This window comes from Sciurus carolinensis, chromosome 11 (genome assembly GCF_902686445.1).
Source record: "Sciurus carolinensis chromosome 11, mSciCar1.2, whole genome shotgun sequence".
Lineage (NCBI taxonomy): Eukaryota > Metazoa > Chordata > Mammalia > Rodentia > Sciuridae > Sciurus > Sciurus carolinensis.
Genome location: NC_062223.1, coordinates 26,407,811 through 26,421,889, shown reverse-complemented (window position 1 = coordinate 26,421,889; position 14,079 = coordinate 26,407,811). Strand labels below are relative to the sequence as shown.

General features: G+C 34.4%; 1 protein-coding gene across 1 annotated transcript; it reads right to left on the bottom strand.

The window, feature by feature from the left end:
* Window positions 1-10,518: 10,518 nt before the first annotated feature.
* LOC124959301 (olfactory receptor 4A5-like) lies at window positions 10,519-11,475 on the bottom strand. The gene has a single exon (XM_047517842.1). The coding sequence runs from the start codon at window positions 11,473-11,475 to the stop codon at window positions 10,519-10,521; it is 957 nt and encodes a 318-aa protein (XP_047373798.1).
* Window positions 11,476-14,079: the final 2,604 nt, after the last annotated feature.

Below are 14,079 nucleotides of genomic sequence, written 5' to 3'. Positions count from 1 at the left end.
TACTAGTGACTTTAGGAAAATTTAGGATAATTTGCTTGTGTATTACATAAATAGGCATTATGACTCACTATGTTTCAGAGCTGTCAGATGTTAAAATTACAAGACTGATTAAAACATATTGCCTAACCTCAGGGATCTTATACACTAATGGAAAGAGGAATAAGAAATTAAAGGCAGATGTGGGAAATGATTATTCAATAAACAGGTCTTCCACAATTAGATTTCCACCTGTAGCTATTAAAATTGCACATATGGTTAATACTCTAAGTAAAAATAAAATAAAAATGGATTAAAGGTCTAACATAAACTTAAACAAGATTTACTTTACATTTTCAAGTTAATAAAAGAGAGATGCCTTTGTACATTCTAGGGTTAGAAAAATCTCTGTAGACTACGGAGGGAGCTCATCAATAGAGTGCTTGCTCTGCATGCATGAGACCCTGGGTTCAAACTCAGTCCCATAAAAAAGAAAGGAAGGAAGGAAGGAAGGAAGGAAGGAAGGAAGGAAGGGAGAAGAGCAATTTTCTCAAATAATAAAGTTCCAAATAAACACATTTGACAAAATCAAAAATTTTCAATAATTTAGCAAAGGATATCATTAAAGCCAATAGATAAAATCTATTTGGAGCCAAGATGTACATTTTAAAAGACATACATAGAGGTAATATCTAAAATAGACAAAGGACTCTAAGTAATTAATACATAAATGACAAATCAATAGCTATGTAGAGCAAGGATATAAACAAATGATTAAAGGAAAAATACATTTATATGGCCACAAAACATAGGATAAGATGCTGAAATTCAACTCTTAACAGAAAAATTAAAAATTAAAGTAAACAGGCATTAATTTATATCCATCAGACTGGCAAAAAAGTAGCTGGTAAAAATGAAAAGGAAATTTTCTTACACTGCTAGCGAAACATAAATTGTATAACATTTTTGGACATAATTTGACAAGTTTTATTGATAGTGAAAATATATGTACCTTTTATCTCAGTAATTAAACTTCTATTCCATAAAATCTATCTCATAAAAATTAAATCCCTAGTACATAAGGACATTTGCATGGCAGGTTTTGAGGTGTTATTTATAATGGCTTTTTCAAAAAACCTTTCAAATTCAAAGTGAATGCTACTAAAGAAATGCTTGAATAAAATAGAACTTCTATTAAATGGAAAACAGTCTCTTAAAATAATAATTATAGCTATGTTAATATTCTTGAAGAAATTTTCCCGAGTGATTGTTGAGTAAGAAATAAATAAGCATAGAATTATTTATAATAAGATCTTGTTATAAAGTAGTAATAAAAATATACATCATCCACTTATAAATGTCTATGGTTATATGAGCTTGGAAAACCATGGCGGGATATGTGATTTGTAGCAAACGTGCTCTACATCTGTGCTACTGATGCAGGGAGAAGCAAGGGACAGAGTGTGAAGGGATGAAAATGACAGGAGAGGAGAATCCAAGCCAGAGAGAGAGTCAGAGAGAGAGAGAGACTACATACACACACACACACACACACACACACACACACACTCCTACATAAGTACAATCAATATTCACTAGCCCAGTTATCTCCTAAAATAATTCTAGTCATGGCAATCAGTGCTCAGAATCCTCTCTTGACAGTCACTTCCCTCTGACTGCAGAGTCTGCCCGGTTGGCTCCTCATAAACATGGATTGCCTGTGTTCCTAACCACGGCCCCTCTCTCTGCACAGGCCACAGATCTGGTCTCGGTTACCATTCTTCAGTACACTGCTCCTGCCATTTCCCCCTCCATCTCCTGTACCATCAGTTTTCCTGCCTATTCTGCATAACTCTTTCAGTCTATTTAAGAAACATCCAGATCCATGGAGGCCCCCACCTCTTTCAGGCAAGCACTCCACATCGTGGTCTGTGTACACACCCCTTTGCTTACTGAGTTCAATAATCGCCTTCAGTCTTGTCAGCAGAGCTGCCATTCCTCTGATCTAAAGTAACAGCTTGCTGACTTAAGTTTTAAAACGGGTTCTTGAAAGTCACTTATTTAATTTCTACAGATGCTACGTCATCCTCTTAATTTTTGGCATGACCAAGCATACTTAGAAAATAATTCAGTTGGTCCTATGAAGAAATTTCTGACCACCTACCTGTTTATTAAAATATCTCCCAAATGGTTACAATTGAAATTAGTTTCTAAGAACACTGCAGTTAGAGAAGAAAAATTTATTCTGAGATTTTATAACATTAAAATATCCAAAAATGATATTATAAATTTGAGTCAAGCCACATACATTTTAGCAATCACAAAGGACCCCTAATGTGACAGATTATTAAAATTAAATAGGAAAATTTTGAAAGTTTTGAATCTGTGTCTTCCTACATCCCCAATCTACTGCTATATACTTAAAGCTAAGTTCAGAAGGTTACAGATAAATACACTTCCTGCACTACCTGGATAAGCAGACAGTCATTCCCTCCAAGGTCTGGATTGTGGTGCCTTCTCCTTGGTCCTACATGATAACAGCTTCACATGTACCATCTGCGAACCTTGAGATGCATCCACATGACCAATTCTTCCCGTGCTTGCAGGAAATATGACTCATAATATTTTCAGTAAAAAAAGTCCTGCATTTTAAATTGTTGACATTTCTAAAATGAATATCATGAATGCTGTTATTGGGCTAGGATGGTGGCTCAGTGATAGAGCACTTGCCTTGCATGTGTGAGGCACTGGGTTTGATTCTCAGCACGGCATATAAATAAATGAATAAGGGTCCATCAACAACCAATTTTTTTCTTTTTTTTTAAAAAGGATGCCACTATTTCAAGATATCTGAATCTTGACAATGGACAAAGAAACCCAAACCTTCATTGTTGGCAAAATTATTCAAAATAAAAAAAAAACAATTATTGAATAAGCATTTAGAGGTTAAAAAAGATGAATTTCGTGGGAGAAAGAATCACATATTTTAAGACAAATATTTGCAATTTGTGTTTTATAGCAATACAAGTGAAATAATGAAATAGCCTTTAAAACATTTTGATTTTGTCAGGGATACTAGTCTGTTTTCATACAGCGTAACTGAATTTTGGGTTGTCTAAAGAATGAAGAATAATTTTAATCCCTGTTTTATCTTGTTTTTATTTTATCATTTCAATTTAAAAAGCAGTCAGGTGAATACTAATGTAGACTGCACTCTCTGAGGTAAGGGCAGAGGTCTGAGTGCTTTAGATTTGAACCACAGCAGATACTGTCCAATCATGCAAGAGCAGCCTCTCCAAGGGTGACTTTTCTCTAATTAAATTCATTGGGACCTTCAACATAATTCTTAGTGTAGACTCTGCATCTCCAGAGATGCCACAAAATAATAACTATACAGAATAAGATTTACAGAAACATGGTCTCTGGAGGAAAGATCCTAAATGAGCAACTTGAGGTCAAATCACCAAAAGGAGTGAGTCTAGTGTGGACAGAAATGAAATCATACAAACTCTCCTATGAACATCATGACTTAAATAGGTGAATTCAGTGAATATACAATTTAACTTCTGGGTTTTCAGTTGACCTCTGAACCCACAATCAGAAGGTGAGGGAAACTGATTCAGAACAAGTCACTGAAAAGCCCATTCGAGTGCAGATGAAGCAGGGTTCAACCCCAAGAAAAAACTCACATTTATCACATAGTTTCAATTGAGCCAATTGTTAAAACGTGTATTAGTACAGGATCTGGGAATGAGGAAACAGGTGTAAGATGACTCTTAATATCTCTCTGTGTTCAAAGAATGTTCACCAAAATAGACTGGGGCATATCACCCATTGATAAATATTTCAAAGTACTTACCTCATATAGAACATATATCTGATAATAAGGAACTTAACTAGTTATTGATAAAAACACATAACTAAATTTTCCCCAATCATTTACAAATTCAGCAACCCAAGTGAATTTGAAACACAATAATCTAACTGGTAGAAGAGTGACCACCATTAAAGTCCAGGGAGAGAGTGGGAAAAGAGAGAGGAGGTTGGTGGGGATACAGAAGAGGTTTGGAGGAATTGGGGAGTAAAACTGACCCGTTTTGCTTTTATGTTTGTGCAAATACTCCACAACAAAACTCACCATTCTGCATAATTCAGATGTAACTATAAATTAAAAAATAATCTAACTGTAAATCTCACTGGAATATAGTGTACAGTTATAAAAACCTGTGAAGAAATGTTAATTTGCACTGGGTAGTAGTCATATTTTAACTAGTACCATCGGTATTTTTTTTCTGTTTTTAAATTTTCAACTCTATTGATGTATAATTGGCAAACAGGAATCACATATACTTCAAGTATACAACTAGATTTTTTGAAATTTGTATACATTGTGAAAAGATCACCACAACTAAGCTAATCACCTCAGCGAGTTATTCTTTTCTTTCACTTATTTTTGTGGTTAGAACACTAAAAATCTATCCATTTAGGAAATTTTAAGTATACAAAATTATCTTGCTAACTGTAGCTACCATGCTGTATATTATTTATCTCATGCACTGGAACTCTGTAGCCTTTACCACAACCTACGAAGCACCAAGGCTTCCTTAGAGCCTTTCAGATCTTCCTTTACTCTATAGGCCCGAACAATAGCACTCTGCTTTCTGCTTTTGTGTTTGGCATTTTATATTCTACATTTAAGTTAGATCAGCATTAGATCTTTTTCTGTCTCTGACTTGCATAATGTCCTCTGTGTACACATGTGTTGTCACAAATGACAAGTTATCTTCACAATTTAAGGATAAATTACATTACATGTATGTATATTATGTATTTCTGTATCCATTTATTTAGCAGTGGACATGCTGGTGTTTTCATGTGCAGGTTATTGTGAATAATGTTTCAATGATCACGGAATTGCAGATCTCTTTGGCATTCATGTTTTGTTCCCTTTGCATAAATATCTGGAAGGAGGATTGCTGGAGGATATATTAGTTCTATTTTTAATTTTCTCAGGAAATTCCATACTATTTTCCACAATGATTGAATGATTTCCAACCACATTGCATGAGGATTTCTTTTATCCACATTCTCACCAACATTTGCTTTATTTTCTTTTTGATAATAACTCTTTTAATGGATGTGAGGTGATATTTCCTTGCAGTTTTGAGTTTGATTTCCTTTGATAATGTTGACATTGACCTCTGTTTCATATACCCTCTGGTCATTTATATGTTTTCTTTTGAAAATACCTCTGGATATAGTTTCCTTTTCCTCTCGTTTATTTCCTATTCTCTTCCTCCTACCCTTTTGTTTCTGTTTGTTTGATGGATTTTTTTTTCTTGCTGTTAAGTTTTATGAGTTCTTGGTTTAAGAAATATGTTTTGGTATTCTTCTCTTACCAGATTTATGGAATAAGGGGAAAACAGTACTAACAGGGATGCTTATTGCAATAAAATCCTACAGAAGAAGAGGAAGATGAAGGCAAAGAAGTAGGAGAAGGAGAAGAAAAGGAGGAGGAGGAGGAGGAGGAGAAAAAGAAATTACAAAAAGAACATATCATTCAAAAGCAGAAGTAATGAAATAAAGATTAGAACAGTGAAAAACCAAATAGTGAATTTTAAAATAACAGGAAAATTGATAAAGCAAAAATTTGATTTTTTATAAAATCAAACAAAATTGACAAAACCCTCCACTAGACTATGAAAAAAAAAGGTAAAGTTCAAATAGATAAAATCAGAATAGAAAGAAGACACATTATGATAGAAACCTCAGAAATTATAAGGATCAGAAGGGATTATTCTAAAACATTATATGCCAACAAATTAGATAACATCAAAGAAATTGCAACAGTAATCCAACAATTATGTATAATTATAATGCAACAATTAAAATAAAAATTAAAAAAGAAATGGATATGGTGCTAGAAATACAATACCTATGTGCACTGAATTCAGATGAAATAGCCTAAACAGACTGATAATAAATAAGAAGGTTGAATGAGGATTCAAAGAACTCTTGAAAAGAAAAATAGAGGACCAGACTTGCTATAGGACGAGCATGTTTAGACCTCAAAATACTGATGATAGAAATCAAAATAGTCAAAATATGCAGTGAAATGTGTCATAGTCATGAATTGGAAAACTCATCAGAACCTCAGATCTCCTCTAATTGATCTATAGCTTCAAAGTCATTTGAAAAAATAACCAATTGATATTCTTTGTAGAAAGCAGCAAGTTTTTTTCAGAAATTTCTATGGAAAGACAAAAGAACTAAAATAGCTAAAGTCAGTTTGAAAAAGGTCTTAGTTGAAGGACTTGCACCAAGGAATTTCTACATGTAACATGAACTGTGCATTGTAGAAAGGATGTACATATAGATCAATAAGACAGGATAGCCAGAAGCAGACCCACACATTGGATGACTTTTGACAAAAGTGCAGACAATTCAATAGAGAAATACAAGGCTTTCAACAAACGATGGGGAGGTAATTGGATATTCATCTGCATAAAGTGAACTTTGATCAGTACCTCAGCACAAAAAAGTTAACCCCAAATGGCTAATGGACTTGAATGTTACACCTAAAACTATAAAACTTTTGAAGGACAACATGAAAGAAAAATATTATGTCCTCAGATTAGGCAATGTTTTCCTGAATGTGGAAATAAACCCACAATCAATGAAAGAAAAAATGATACATTGTACTCTACAAAAAAAAAGACAGATTCTACTGTTCAGACATTTTTAAGAGTATGAAAGTCAACACAGAGATATGTGCAAATCATAAAGCTGATAAAGGACGTGTTTGTAGAATATATGATAAACTCCCAATTTTCAATAGTAGTAAATGACTTAATATATTAAGTCATGAGCAAAGAATAAAAGCAACATTTAACCTAGGAAGATACATAAGTGACAATTAAGCATGTGAAAAAGTGCTCAATATTTTTAGTTATTCAAAAATGAAAATTAAAAGCAAAACAAGATATCACTACAAACCAGTAAGAATGACTACAATTTAAAAGCCTTAACAATACCAATTTCTGACAAAGTTGGAGAGAACCTTACCTGAAAATATTATTTCTTGCTAACTGGGAAATGAAAGTCTGCACTTCAGAAAATAGTTTAGAAGTTCCTTATGAACATAAACATCATACACTTACCCAAAAACCCAGGTCTAGGTATTTGCCCAAGTGTAATAAAAATTTACATTTGAACAAAATGTGTATATATATTATATACACATTATATAATTTATATATATAATTATATTTTATAATATAATTATATTTTATATATATTTATAATTATATAAATATATAATTATATTTTATATATATTTATATTTTATAATTATAATTATAATATATAATTTTATATATTATATAAATATAATGTAATATATATTATATAAATATTATATATATTTATATATATATAAAATCCACAAAATATATATACATATAGGTATATATATATGCACAATTTTTCATAATTCCAAAAATCTAAAAACAACCCAAGTAACTCTAACTGGAAAAGGGTTAAAAAAAGATACATTTTAATATGAAAGAACTAACAGTAATAAAAGTAAATGGTCTACCATACCCAGTATAATGAATAAGTTATACTGTGAGAAAGAAGCCAGATTCCAAGACCACCTATTGTATGATTCATTCATAGCTATTTACATATGACATTCTGGGAAATGCAAAACTACACAGACAGAAATAGATCTGTGTTGCCAGGACAAGGAGGAAAGGGAAATGTTGGATACAAAAGTTTACAGAGAAATAATTTAGGATGATGAAACAGTGGACATTTTTACCCTGATGGTTCCATGACAATAATTATGTGTCAAAATTCATAGAACTACAGACTAAAAGGGATGAGCTGTACACTACGAATGCTGTATAGTATTGAAAATGAAAAAATCCCTATGATCAAACAACAAACACTAAGAAAATAGAATAAAAGACCCCAATTACAAAACTAACATAAAAGACAAATTCCAAAAGAGTGGATTTAAAAGAAATCTCATAGATATACATCAATAAAATATAAAGGACTAGTAACTATAAAAGAATACTTGTTAAATGAGAAGTCCTTCTTTGTGGAGGAGAATCTAAGTTCTCTAAAGTTATAAACTGTTATTAAATCATTCTTTCTAAATCAAATTTCACTGAAACTACTATTGATAGATTTTTACTAGATAGAAAATTTTAATTTCATTCAAAACAAATAAGCAAGAATAGTCATAATTATGATGAGGGAAAATGAGGATTATTGGATTTACCAAATGTCAAAGTATAGTTTATATCAGAAGATATACATATGTGATGTATTTATACATCAGTGGAAGAGAATGGAATCCTGGATTGGATCCAAACACATGCAAGATGTTAGAATACAATAAAGTTACAATTTCAAAGTAAAACAGTGGAAAAAATAATTATGTATATATAAAATATTCACCTAGATAAAATAATTGAAATCCAATCCCTAATTAAACTCCTTATATCAATATAAACTCTAGATGGCTCAAAAATTAGACATATAATACAAAATTGCACAAACATGTTCAAAAAATTATATGCCCACAATAGTGAAGAGGCCACATGACATCACTTAGATGTGGAAATTTTTAAAAAGTGGTGAGGGGAGTAGAATGGTGGTTGCCAGGGCTGAAATGAGTGTGTGGTCAAAGAACACGACATTTCAGGAATAAGGAGGAGCATGTTCCAGAGATCCACTGGGCAGCATGCTCTCTGTAGTTAATAACAGTGGATTATTGTGTTCCTGAAATGACTCGAAGAAGAGGCTGCATGTGTTCCTACTACAAAAACAAGCTATGTGAGGTAATTCATATCTAAACCAGCTCAATTTAACCATCCTATAATGTAAACATGTTTCAAAGCAACATGCATACATCACTAATATGTGCAGTTTTCTCAATTTATTAAATATATAAAGAGTCAGGCACTGTGGCCCGACCCAGTAATACCAGCAATTCCGGAGGCTGAGACAGGAGGATCACAAGTTCAAAGCCAGACTCAACAACTTAGAAAGTTCCACTCTCAAAATAAAAAATAAAAAGGGATGGGGATTGGCTCAATGGTTAAGTGTCCCTGGGTTCAATCCCCAGTGCCAATAAATAAATAGATAAAAAATTAAGAAATACTGTTCATCAAATGAAATGAAAAAGGGTAAAAATGAGAACACACAAGTAAAGCAGACTCTGTATTACAAAAATAAAGAATTAGTACACATGCACCTAAAGAACTGCAGTACTTTAATAATAATGGGAAAACAATGTACATAAAAGTTGGATAAAGTCATAAAAACACATTTCATAGAACAATGAACACCTCGACAGACATGTTAAAACATGGCAACTTTGGTAGCAATCAGGAAAATGGAAAACAAGATGAACTCAGCCTTGTACCAAGGACATTCACAAAAACATTAACCATGTCATGAAGTCAGGTTTTGATAAGGATGCAGAACAATGGAACTGCTAAACACTGACAGTGAGGGCCCAGCATGTAGCACAGCGTGGGGGGAAACACTATTACCTGAAAAAGTAAAGGTCTACATATTCTACCTGACACAAACCAATTTATGTCAGGATATGCACAGCAAGACTATGTGCAATATAAAGACAGGAGACATCCCAGGTGAACGATGACTGAATGCATATGTAATCTGTTACATATTCACAGAATGAGTGATACTCAACAGGAGAAGGGATGAGACTATGGCATGACCAAATCTTAGAAAGTTAACACGGTGGATCAAAATAAAATTCAGACCACTGTGTGCTATGTAATGCAATTATAATAAAGGCAAGTAATAAGAAAATCTAGATGGTGAGTTCTAGTACATTTGTAGCTAAACTGTTTTTTAATTATGATTATCAAAATGTTTAGCACAGGAATTTGTTCTGGGGTGGAGAGAGAGGAATGGTAGCATTAAGACATGCACAGGAAGTTTCAGTGATGGTTTCACTACTCTAGGTAAGAAGCTCCAAAACGTAAATAACTTATTGTGTATACATGAAAATTATAACATTTTAAATTATAAAAGTTCTAGCCGGGCATGATGGTCCAACCAAAACACAAAAACAAAAACAAACACACACAAAAAACTATTCTCTCAACCCCATGTACCTATTGAACCTGTTCACTGTGGTGTGTTCAGTTAAACACAACATCATCTGCCATCCAACTACCCAGAGCTGAAATGAATAGAGGTTGACCTGAGGACCAGATGTGATCCTAAAACAATGAACATAGTGCAGGTACATAAATTTGCTATGCTGAGAGAGTAACAGACAGAGTTTAGTTTTTATCTTTACTTATAATAGGACAAAAATCTGTGCCTTTTCTTCATCTTCCAGAAATTCTTTATTAGTTTGATTCTAATCCAAAGGATGATATATTCTGCTTTTTTAATGGTTTTATAAAAATAAAGAGAAGCATCCATAGAGATTCCATTGAACTAACATAATCCTTTGTAAGAATTTACTGCCAGTTTGTTACCTTAGAATTAGTAACGCGTTAAGCATGGGAGCATTCTTATTCTATCTGTAGTTAACTTCTTATGCCACAGTTTTTTCATAGCATTTTGCATCTCTGCATTTCTTAAAGTATATATTAAAGGATTCAACATGGGAGTAACAATGGTATAAACTACAGTCATAGATTTATCAATGGGAAAGTTGGAAACAGGTCTAGCATACATAAAAATACAGGGAACAAAAATGAGGACGACCACTGTGATGTGGGAGCTGCAGGTAGACAGGGCTTTGCGCCTCCCTTCCAGACTATGAGCTTTAAGAGAGTTCAGGATGATTCCATAGGAGATTAGGAGAAGCACAAACACCACCATGCAGATTGCTCCACCGCTGGTAACCACTGTGAGACCTAGAAAGGTGGTGTCAGTGCACGCAAGTCCCAGTAATGGGTACACATCACAGATGAAGTGGTCAATGACATTGGGACCACAGAAGGGGAGACGGGAAACAAAAACCAGTTGAATCGTAGAATGTACAAAACCTCCTGCCCAGGCCACCACCAACAGAAGGAGGCAAACCTGTCGATTCATGATGCTCAAGTAGTGCAGTGGCTTACAGACGGCCATGTAGCGATCACAGGCCATCACCACCAGGAGGAAGACCTCAGCCCCCCCAAACAGGTGTTCTATGAAGAGCTGGCCCATGCATGCTGGGAAGGAAATCATCTTCTTCTCACAGAGTAAGTCTATAATCAGCTTGGGTGAGATAGCAGTGGAAAAGACAGCATCCATGAGTGACAGATAGGCAAGGAAGATATACATGGGGGAGTCCAAGGAGGGGCTGGCAATGACAGTCACCACAATGAGCAGGTTGCCCACCATTGTCACAATGTAGATGAGTAAAAACAAGACAAATAATGCTTTTTGTCCATCAGGATCCTGGGTGAGGCCCAGGAGGACAAATTCTGTGACATTGTTATTCTGTCCCATTCACTCTCCCATGAGGCTTGTTTCAGAGGTGAGAGCTCAGAGAACAGCACCTGCCATGGAACTGAACAGGAAGTGAATCCCCTCTGTCATGGAGCACACCTTCATCTTTCTGTCTTCTGCAGTGGTGAACACACTGTGAACACTCAGTGAGCACCTGTTGAGGTCCTCTTTCAAGGAGCCCAGTAGACCTTCCCTTGACAATTGTGTTTCCCTTTTGGATGATTTTGATGGACTTACAAGTAAGAGGTTCTATCTCAAGTTATCAGTGGATCTCTGCAGAGGAAGGGAGACAAAGGCACCACCATCATTCAAACATTTAATTACTCCTTCTGTCAAATGTTTCTTCTTGGCACAGAAGTCAGCAATGGCAAACAGGGAAAGGGTTTCTGCTTTCAAAGTCCTACTCTAGTAGTGGCAATAAACCTAAATATATAAACTAACAGAGTTAGCTCTTTGATTCATCAGTATTGTGGGGAAAAACTTTACAATGCATTCTGTGTAACACCAAAACCAGCACCTCTCTGGGGCGTCTAGTTCCATGCTATGAGAGTGCACTATTACACTTCTATTACATGACTGTCCTGTATCTTTCCAAGCACTTTCAGTCTTCATACCTCTCTCACTAAATTTCAGGAGACTAGACCTGAAGTATATCAAATGACTACAAAATTATTAATCACTGTATTCCCTGCAGGAATTATTTCATCTGACTCTGCTTTTTAAAGAGGTGTAAGTCTGTTCATTTTATCCTTTCCTATATCAAATTCTTAACACATTTGCACACAGCATTTTGATATTCAGAATATTTTTTAACTGAACTGAACCAATCCTTGACTGTCCCCATCTACTGCAGGAGCTGCTGATAGGTTCCTTTAAGAACTCTTGAGGCAGGCTGAATAGTGAAGGAGGAGAAGACAGATCCTACAAGAGAGGTGAGAACAGTGTAGCAAGGATAATTACATAATGCTTCTTAGGTACAAAGTGTGCTCCCAATAACATCATGTCCAGATTCCAAAAGATAGCATTCTCAAGGGAAAACTCCATACTCAACATGAGAAGGCATGGATTTGTCATTTTCTAAATATAATTACAAATAGGTGTCAATTGGCACAGCAGAAAATAAAGGAATTGAACTGAATGATCTCAGCACCATTGCCTGTCCAACTATCTACAACAGTACTTGTGTATTAACCCTACCTTTTTCTATTCTGTTGACATTTCTTCTTTTTTAATATTTCCATAACCTAATAACAATTTCTGAGCTTAGTGCTATATCTTGAAAATGGCTAGGTAAATGGGATATGATAACTACTATGCTCAAATAATGACCCTAAATTCCTCATCCTTTGTATGCCTGACTAGGACCCAAGACATCCTTAGAGAGAGAGCACAGCCCAGTGAATAATGTGGGTTCTGGAGCCACAGTACTTGGGTTTCTGTATATGTGAACTTGGGCTACAGAATATACCTTGCTGCATCTCCATTTTATTAGTTTACTATGGGGAAACCCACAGCATTGACCTACCAGGGGTTTTCTAAAAATTACATGTGGAATCCTAGAACACTGCTAGGAACCTTATAAAATCTAAAAAATGATAGCTGTTATTAATGTTTCTGAATGCATCACCATGAGCATTGGATCAAATGCCAGGTTCTCTATTCATTCAGTAAGAATTAATGACATAGTTCAGAATATAAAGAAGAGTATAGCCTGTAACTCATGGACCACATTGGGACATAAGATAAAATTGTGTGTCTTAGGGATTGTAGATTTTATTATGCATGAGTAAGTACTAGCAATACTCACCTGTGAAGGAGCGTATTTAGAAGCAAGCAAGGAGATTCCATTCACATGGATGCGTCAGTGGAGAAGGACGTGTGCAGAATGAGTCTGAGTTTTCTCAGAAGCCAGCTGTGATGAACCTTCTACACATCTCCCTCCCATTATTTCTTTCATCTGATTCAGGAGTCCTGTCACCGTCCAAGCTGCAGACTAATAAAGGCCCAGCTGTTAAAGAATGGAAGGGTATGAAGTAGTCTAATTATGTGCTTCCAGAACATAATTAGATGTTCAGTTCTCTTTTACATCTTACTTTTTGCATGATTAGTGTCCTTTCTGTCATTAGTTATCAATGTAGGCTTTCAGCAGGAAATTTCTATTGGTCAGTTTAATTATTTACGTAATGGTGTGAAGATAGACTACTTAAACTCTTTTGCATAGTGTGCATTATCGAAGAATTAATACTATAAAAATTGTTATTATGCATTCAACTTAAACCACGAGGTTAATTCTTTTCTAGAAAAATAAATATAATTTAATACAGTTTTTAAGAACATGGCTTCTTAAAATGATAATCCTATCATTTTTTCAGCAAAATAATGTGTTTTTTTTTTTTAAATTACAGCACCATAATTACAAATAGCATTCAGGTTCCTTTTGATAAAATTATATATACAAGGAATTTTATCTTAATCCCATTCCACATCCTTTTCCTCTCATTCTCCCTCTTTCTTTTCTCTCTCTTCTACTCTTCTAATCTTCCTTTCACTCTTTACTTATTTATTTTTATTGGTGCTTTCTATATAAACATAACGGAGATATTC

Bases quoted from the DNA above. Each gene is read 5' to 3' on its own strand.
- LOC124959301 (XM_047517842.1), bottom strand. From the start codon at position 11,475: ATGGGACAGAATAACAATGTCACAGAATTTGTCCTCCTGGGCCTCACC.